This window comes from Struthio camelus, chromosome 2 (assembly GCF_040807025.1).
Source record: "Struthio camelus isolate bStrCam1 chromosome 2, bStrCam1.hap1, whole genome shotgun sequence".
NCBI lineage: Eukaryota > Metazoa > Chordata > Aves > Struthioniformes > Struthionidae > Struthio > Struthio camelus.
Window position 1 is genome coordinate 116,679,155 of NC_090943.1, and position 9,916 is coordinate 116,689,070.

The 9,916-nt window shown below is 35.5% G+C and overlaps 1 protein-coding gene across 1 annotated transcript in view; it reads right to left on the reverse strand.

Moving 5' to 3' along the window:
- The window catches only part of RAB12 (RAB12, member RAS oncogene family), a 30,157-nt gene that overhangs the window by 15,084 nt on the left and 5,157 nt on the right, over nt 1-9,916 (reverse strand). The window contains exon 2 of the mRNA XM_068932218.1: nt 764-824. Within this exon, the coding sequence (XP_068788319.1) occupies nt 764-824 (61 nt within the window). The remainder of the gene's footprint in view (nt 1-763; nt 825-9,916) is intronic.

Here is a 9,916-nt window from a genome sequence, read left to right on the forward strand (position 1 = left end):
GTAAGCTCAATAATTTCTAAACAGTAAATTGTATTAAACATTGACTTGGAGAATCATTACCAGGAAACACGTAATCTGCTCCAGAAAAGAAAAGCCTAGTTCAGACTTTAAGCTTTCCACAGTAGGACATCAGTACCTACTGTTAAGGAATACAGTCCTATCTGTATGAGATCATTTTACTCCTCAGTGCTGTTCAGAGGAGTGTAATTCACTTACAAGGGAATGTCATTAAAGACTAAAGTTTTTTAATATAGTTTGAAAGAAACAGCACTGCCTATACCAAACCTCAGACACGCAGTTTAGAAAATACTTCATGCTTACTTTTTAACTGCTGTTATAATGAATGTCAGTTTAAAATAGTCAAGAAAATAAAAACTAAAATACAATTTCTCTAGTGTCTTCTATTTAACTTGGTCACCCTTTTTTGTTTGTAGAACTTCTATGCTATTTCTTGCGTAGATGATTTCACTCTTTTAGAAAAAGGGCTTTGAGATCTGTGATGTATGAATATTTGAGTAATTACACTCATAAAGTGTAATTTATAAAAGTCCCTTTTATAAATCTATATCCTTCTTCTCATTTACCCTCACAAAAATCTAGCAGCTATTCATTTTTGCTTAAGTTATGTGGGAAAGGAAAAGAGGAGCAAAAGGATAAGAGCTAAACCAGCTTATAACAGTTAATAGTATTAGACAAGCATATTGATTCATGCTAGAACATAAAAGTTAAAACATACTGCTGGTTGCACATTTGTTTTACTTACCAGATTTGTAATCTAATTTTCTTTCCTCTTAGCTCTACTGTTTTGATTTTAAAATCAACACCTATAAATAAAATACAGCAAACAGAAAACGAGGAATAAGAAGCAAAAGTAACGAGGGTGTAATTACTTCTTTCTGTTTTTGGATAGGTATTTTTGTATCAACTTGCAACAGTCTGAAGCAGGAGGAGGGTTCACACCACTATGGGCCACCTCAGGAACACCACGGGGACTTGACAAGCATTATACAGTCTGTGAGCTGCCCTAATCGGTAGCATCACAACACAAACCCTCCACTTTGTGCAACATTTTCATCAGCAGGTAATACCAACATAATAGTAAAACAAGGGGGCATGACCCCTCCCCCCACCCCCTCCTTCACATATTCACAATTGTCACGGACGAGCCTGATCTACTCTCAACTGGCACAGATGCCCTGCGGCACAAAGCGATACCAACTTCTCCACATCAACTTTGCTCGTCTGTGAAGCAGGAACACCACTTATGTGATTCTCACGCTGGCCGTTTAGCATCTGCAAAGCACTTCAGTAGAAGAAAGTGAGGAACTGTGGTCGGGTTTACTGGGTTTGTCAGCACTGTCATTCTTAATTTTTCTGAATGTGTGTTAGCAAACCACTAGAGTGAGCGAGCACTCAATTTTTTTTAATTCCTGTTATACCTGTATGGTACTTTTTCCATCATCTCAAAACTTCGGCCACGTTTTGAATGTATGCTTAAATATCGCAAATAAAACCATAAAGACCTTCTCTAATACAGTCAGATCTTAAATTTATAAAAAAAATAATGCCAGCAAACAACACACAAGACATAGTACAGTCAAACCATACCTAGACTCAAAAGGATACTTCAACTACAAGCATGTTTAATGGTGTAAGTGTCCTGCGTATTATAGTATTTGTAGATTGTTAACCTGTTCATTTTACTATATGGTTGTACAAAGATTTTTGCTTCAGCTCTTCCTTCTGAATACCATCCCTTCTAACAGTGCTAAATCAAAAAGGAGGTAAAATAAAAAGACACAAAAGCACGGTTCAGACTAGTACACTTAAACTCACACAGAAGTGCACAAGCATACTGTATAGGAAACACTTTTGCTATTTCACATACAAGTGTATACCAAGGAAAAAGATGAGAGTGAATAGGGAGGGGTGAAAAAAATAATAAAAAAAAGAATTTTATTTTCTCTCACAAAAATTACACATACTTTTGCCAGTACCTTCCCTGGCTAAAAGTTAAGCGTCCCAAGTTTTTAACATTAGAATCAAGACTGGACTATAACTTCTACAGAAAGGATCAAATTTGGCCCTTATGTTAGCTTTTCAAAACTCCTGAAAAACTTAAGTAGAAAAAAGTACATTTTGGCACTCTGAAAATAAATTGACATTGTTGACTTGGCACTTATTGCAAAGTGGTTTTAAGGATAATTCACGTCATTAAAGTTGCTGGTATAAGACCAGCTAATTATATTTGCTTTGGATGAAGCAAAGTTGAATGATGGATGAAGTTTTAAAAAAAAAAAAAAGTTACATTTTAATAATGGGCATGCAAAAGATACCTTCAATTCTATTCTTAGTTTGCAAAGTAGACTGTCACTGTTTAGCTAGACTAAATATATGGCAGCATAGCTGATCTTCGTTCCCCCAGACAAAAATCTCTTCAAACAGCTTGGAGTTACACACTACATAGTGATAAGAATAATATTATATTTATTACATTTATCCTTATCCATGCCCTTAAAAGTGTCTAGCACACTTATTCACTAATTCTTAGAAAGCTATTCAACACATATGATGGTTATACTCTGCCTACCAAAACATATCCCATTTGTTTATCAGCAGTACAGGAACTGTACTACCTGGGCAATTCAGGAACTAAGGCAATAAAATTGCAGACTGCACAGTACAAGGCAGTTCAATGGAGAATTTCAAGTATTCGGATGCAAATTCAAAAAATATATTAGAATAATTAAAAATTCAGAATTTTTATTAATCCTAACTTTAAAAAAAATCTTTCCATATTGTTGAAAAACTATCTTCTGTAGGAGTGCAAAAGTGAAGAAAGCAAGAATGAGTGGTTATGCTCTACTATCCAAAATCTGGGAAGAAATAATATAAAAGCAGTGATTAAAAAAAATTAACAACGTGTTTTTCCCTTGTTAAATGCCTTTTCTTTAGATACTTCCATTTAAACTATAAAACGCAACTGTTCTAAAGGTCATAGCTTTGTCTACAAGAAGTCAGCAACTTTAATCTCTAAGGAGATAACTGTTAAAGCAGCATAAGAAATTGGTTTAAACCTCTCCCTTCCTCAAGGAAATCTGAACATAATTGCCCCCGCACCTCAACTCCAATTCCCAACCTTGTCATTGCCTCTCTACTAGATGATTTGTGATTCATCTACTAGATGATCTAGCCTACTAGATGATAGATGATTTGCGATTCATCTAAGAACTACAAAAACAAAAATCAAAACATCAACTTTTCACCTGCCACAAAAACATGAATAGAAAAAACAATCTATGACGCGTATACAGGTGGTACACTTGTCCTATGCTAACAATTATACTTGTAGAGGACAAAGTCAACAGAAATAATACATTTCTGCTGTGTAAAGAAAAAGCCCTGTTGTCACATGGAAGAAGAAAACTATAAATCAACTCTGATTTACAAAATTATACAATATAAATTATCATGGGAATTTCACATAAATTTCATCAACTCCATAAAAAAAAGATCTGTTCTATTTTTAACGTAGTGATTTATGCACTGCTGTCTTACACAAATCCAGAAGCAAGAAGTGTGATTTCTTTTCTTTTTTTTTAAGGAAAATAGAGAGCGAACTAGAGAGACAGAAGAAAAACAGTTCTAATAAATGAAATTTTAAATCCCAGACTTCATGGGACTAGTTGGCACAACCTAGGTGCTTAACTGAAGCAGAGCAAGAGCCTCCACATCAAAAAGACTGTTTCAAAGTAAATACCATGCCAATGGTGTTCTTATTTCAGAGGCAGAGCTTTCTACAGACTATCTTAGAGTCACTCTGGGAAGCTTTTCCCTGCTGCTAGACTTTGCAATGCACAAGGCAAAACAGCAACAGTTTTGGAGAAGTAGGATGTTCTACAGAACTGTTTTGACTTGTTTAACAGTTTTAAAGCAGATGGCTTGCCAAAACTAAGCAGAGGTTGTTCAACCGATTTTTATAATTAGTAATGCTCCGCAAGCATCAACACAATACCAAGCTTCATGTCTGCCAGTACTGAAGGCAAAAAATTGGCAACTTGTCCCTTGCACATGAAGAAATACATAAATTCCTATGCCTGTAAAGTTTCGTTACCACTACGTTTTACCACAGAACAGCCAGAGACTGTTGTTTTTATTTTACATACAGATTAGTAATTTAATAAAAACAACAACGAAACACAATCATTTGTTTTCAGTTTTAATTTTAAAAATCATTTCTTTCTCAAGTTAAAAAAATGTTAAATGATTTAGCCTAAGGTCAAGGAAAATATCTAAATGGGAAGTTTTGCTACCCATACAATTTCTTCAATAATTAAAAGCAAGAGGAAAAACATAGCATTCTCAAAAAATTGATCAGGGAATGAATACTTTCCACCACTACAGATAACACACACTTTTTGGTCTCACATCATACTGAGAGGCGGATAACTAGATCTTTCCATTCACAGATACTAAGCATAAAGAACAGCCTTATAAATTCTTCATAGCTGTAGGGGTAGAAATGCACTATTTGGACCAACTACTGAAATCTCCCACTTCAGCAAAATAGCTACAAACAGTTATTCTAAGCCCTCCTATTCAGCATAGGATAGTGAGAAGTATTTAAGTCCCCTGTTAGAAACAGGTGTGGGGTTTTTTTTTGTTTTTTTAAGGGTTTTTTTAGTGCTTTGTAATAGTCCAGTGTTGATGCCAGCAGTATTTGATTAGTTATTTAAAATCATTGGTTAAACAGGCTCTTAATTCATAGCTGCTCTAAGCAAAAAGTGTCTTTCTTAGTGTTGTTAGACCTAATTCTAAGGCCTGTTAAGTACAGGCAAACTGTCGGAATTCCTTCAAGTTTCACACTGTTTGTAATGAGAGTTGCAGTGCTTCCATAGTTACTTCTTTCTCACGGCAGATCCTACAACACAAGCATAGGCCAAGTTTATAAAGATTGTGCGCTAGTTCCATCTGCGTTGAACTCTGCCAGATGTTGCTCCCATCTTGAAACTGTATAGTTGTACCAGCAGTGTTCTGCTTGAACTAATAAACCCTTCAGAAGGCTGCATACACTGACAGACAGGGATTACTAGCCCTGGCATAATACCCTACTAGCACTGCTACGCAATACTCTCCCCACTGTGTGCACCCAGCTATGGCAAACATCCCCTAAACAGATGTCAACAATAGCTAATACAAACAAGCCACGTCAGCATCTTGTGTCCTTAATTATGCAAATACAACCCAGGACAGATTTATATATAGCTCAGTAAAACAGAGGAATCAATAATTACTGTTGACAATTCCATTTAATCTGAATAACACTTTTAAAAAGAAAGGATTTCAAAAGGCTCTTTTGCTGCTGCAACGCTGGCAAACCACTGCATACCAATCTGTGCTTCACCAAAGGAGCTACCAGGTATTAGCACTATTAAAATCAACTACTTGGATGCCTGACACTATTTAATTTGCATTTTAAAAGCCTACAGGCTAATTTATTCTCAACAAGAAATCAAATGTACACGTGCCAGAGGAGCCAACAGGTGCACGTGTTTTTAATTATTCTGAAGCATGTCCTTTGCCAGGTTGCAGCAATGTAAGGGGAACCAAAAGGCTTGTCATCAACCCCCCCCCCCCAAAAGAACAGATGATCTCGCTTCACGTATCAGCGTGACACGGACCAATGGCAATCGACACATTCAGTTTTCTTTAAAACGATTACACTCGCACTATCAGTAAAAGAAACAGAGATAGAAAGAATCCTGACAGTCTTTTCCCCTTTTGTGAATTCAAGTTGTGCATTTCGGATGTCAGATTTTGGCTCCCATTTTGGCAATGGGAGGCAAGGCCTCCTTCACAAACCAAAACACACATCCCATAAACACTCTGGGTTTGCAAGAACTAATGGAAAAAGATGATGTGCACAAAAATACATCTCTTAGTCTCTGGTTTGGTATTTATTAAGTGTTTCAAGTTATACAGATTCAGCATGCCCTATCACTTGAAACAGCAAAGGAGTTTTTGCTCCTCCCCCCCTTAAGGTGAACATATATATTAAAAAAGCAATTAAGTAGAGCACCACTTATTTGGCTTTTTGATGGCTTGTATGAGATAAGATTTTTAGTTAGGTAGTTTGAAAATTTTACATAAAGAGCATTGTTCTGTTAATAACATGAACTTCACATAAAAAATACAAATACAGGCACAGACACACACACACACATATATATGTATGTATTTTTTTCCTCCATGCAAAGGAGGACACCCATTACAACACATACTCAACTCAAAAGATGCTCTCTCCAGGAAACAATAAAGAGCTACTAGAATAAAAGGCAAGATGCAGTTTTTCTTAGAAGTATATTAAATATAAATGCAAGCAAACTGTCGGCACACCTTTCAAAAATAAACCCCTCTAAAACAAAGAGGACAGACACTCAAAATAGAAGTGCACTAATGAAGTTCTAGATAAGGGCACGTTAGTGAGAACGCCATATCTTCTCACTGAACCAAACCTGAGACTGTTCCAGACTACACCCCTGCCAGAGTCTAGCCCCGAACAGATTAAGTCATACGCATTTCTTACTCCACACAGGAATAAAAAAGTTACCTATTAAAGCACACACTGAAACACACAGAACTGCATCTACCTTCTCTTTTTAAAACTAAAGAAATTTGTTTAGAAATTAAAAAAAACTAGTTAAGAGACTTCTCTTATCACACATTTTGTATTTAGGTTTTCAATAAAAGACTGACCTAATTATTTATTTTGTTTAAGTGGCAGAAAAAGGAAGCGGAAATTGTTTTGCTGAAGGCACACAACAAGTGAGCTTCAGGAGGCCGAGATTTCCTGATTGCAAAGTTTAAGTAGAAGCTGGGAAAACCAATGCAAACAGAGCACACAAAAATAACTAACTAAAATCAATTCCAACAGACTAAATTTTCAGAGCCCTATTAGCTGTTCACATCACAGCAATTCAATCAGTGAAAAATAAATCGGAACATATTTAGAGAAACAAACTGTTTAAAAATGCAGAGACTGCATACTAAGTAACCATTAGAATTGGCATATAATTCAAAGGCTGTGACAGTTTGTTTAATTTGGACATCTTAACAGCGTTATGCTGACAAATTTCCTTGCTTCCCCTACAATCAATGACTGGGATCATGTGCTTCTTTAGGCAAGAACTCTCTGTTACTAGTTTGTACAGTGTCTAGTATAATAAAAGTCCTGGTCTGTAACTAAATATTAATTACAATACAAATACTTATGACTCTCGTATCCAAAAACTACTGAAGTCAACAAAAAGATGCTCAGTAGTTTTGATACCGATTTTTATCACCTTGTGGGGATGAGGGGAATAATGACTATATGGACACAACTCATACAACTACAAAAGGTACGTACGGGCAAAAAAGAAAAAGCTTACAAAAACTGTTTGGGAAAATAGATAAAACTTTTTTTTTTGAAGCTGTAAGACATGCAGTTAATTTTAAAAACTGCTAAGGGGGAAATACCTCTTTCAAGCCACACATTATAAATTCAAAGATTAAAAAAAGATTTGGGAGCGTTAAGTATTAGTCACACAGGAGCCAGTTTGGGGATCATTTTAAGAGGCAGGTAATGCAAGTTGTCCATAAAACTTTCGAGTGTAATTCTAGAATCATTAACATGCAGAAACTTGAGACTGCTTGCCTAAAATAAAAGTCTACATGTATCTGAACTGGCAACTGTGCTACAAACAAGAACGAAACAGACACATCACCAACAAAAAGAAAGGTAATATACGTACAATGGCTAGATTTTAAAGGTATAACGCATTTCTAGAAAACTGTCTGTGCTTTTTGGAAGTGCAACAATACAGTTTATAAAGTTTCCAGATGCTTGATACTTCCAAATGGAACGAAAATGGAGGAAACTATCATTTCTTTTCCTTTTCATTGACATTATGTGACAATTATAAAGCCTTTCACAAAATTTAAACTTTTGAAACTTTTTACAGTACTAAGTTCAAAGCATGGCCTCAAAATGTTGATAGACAGAATGAGGTTGAAGGGGAAAATGGATCAATAAGATTCTCTGGGGCGTTCTTGAAGAAAAGTATTTTTGAAACTCCTGATTACAAACTAAAATAAATAGCGAACTGTTGTTCTACAACTACCTGACATGAAGACTGAAGTTAATGAACTATACTGTCCAGATTTCAACCAAGCAGAATCTATTTCAAAATGAGTACTTAATTGAACAACTGAGTTTCCCACCCGTTGGGGTATCAGAAGAAATAAGCTGTAAAAATGCGGCTATATGTTCCTAAACAGCAGCAATCTTAAACAATAGAAAGGATTAATACTCCTAGTTGTTAAGGACAGCCTGGTGAAGATGCTTTGCAAAGATTTCAAGTGTTTTTCTGTGACGAAAGGCACTCTAAATTGTCTTCCATTTATTAATTAAAAAACACAAACATTCTGCAGAGAGCGCATGCACTACTTTAATCAAATGAAAATTTAAGTTCATAACTTCCACAAAGAAATACGAAAGTCCATAACTGAGAATCATATGCCCCCTACATTTTTTTTGTACTGCTTCTGACACTCTCAGCTGTTCACAGCCTGGACTGAGTTTGACAGCTGCATTCCACTCTCTTACAAACTAGCCTCCTCCATACTCGATTCCATCCAAGTGGGCTCTACATTTTGTTTGTTTTACTTGCCTGTTCTTGTTTATGTACTGACTATGGGCTATCAGTCTTTCAGACAGTCCCGCAGTGTTGACACAACTCAGTACCTGAATATCTCTATCAGGTCGTGATGATAGCTAGTTTACAAACAAAAGAAACAAAGTGAATTCCAAATTTACTCATGTGAACAACCCTGAACCCTGATAATTTTTATAATCTTCCTACTATGTTTTCCTATTTTAAAATATAAGTCTGTTCCCTTCTAAGAGCTCAAATGATTATATATGGAAAAAATTGCTGAGTACATCTAATGCAGTAAAACATGCTAAGTTAATGCATACTAGGCAAACATTTTTTTTTTGCAAGACTCTTTCAGTTGTTGTCACTTCTAATTGACACTAGAGATTGCAACACTGCTAAAAGTAGAAGGCAGTTTCTAGAGAACATAGGCTTCTGCTAAAGGTCCATTCCCTAAATTTATGATTACAGAACGGAAAACAAAGAATTCAAGTTAATGCACGCTCCCTGATTATCTTAAGATTTTTAGTAAAATTAAACTGCTTCCTGAGTGGGTTTTCAGTCTCCTGATCTCTAGTACTTATGGTTTGTCAAGTAACTGCAGCACCACATTAATAAAATATTTGTCAGTTTTATTTATGGTATTCAGCACTAGCTGAGAAAATAATATATAAGAGCAGACATTTTAACCCTCTGAACATGGAAAGATAAGAAGGGCTAATTTTCACCATAATACTTACTATCATTGATCAGAACTTTCTTCCTTTTTCTGTGCAGCAGCAAAGATTACTCAGCCTGAGCACAGAACTGATTTTGGGTATAAAGCAAATAAAAGACCATCTTATTGGTATATTGTCATGAAACAGTAAAGGAAGAGACAGCTATTTCCACCCTTTCTTCCCTTCCCCCAACCCCAGTACTAAATTTTCAACATCCTCTCATTGAAAGGAGAGGAAAAAAAAAAAAACTTTAAAGAAAAACTAAAATGGGTTATACTTGCAAGAAAGTGTCCATGTACACCGACAGAAAGGGTAACAAAAACAGATAAAAAGATGTAAGCTGCTTTTCCAGTTGATGCTTGATGCAGGTATTTTCTTGAAAATTTTACATAGATGATTCTTCATCTCAGATCACATCAAATTACTAAATTTGCTTTTTAAAATGTAAATTTTATTATGATTTACTGAAAAGTTATTTCTGAAATGGTTAATAAACCACAT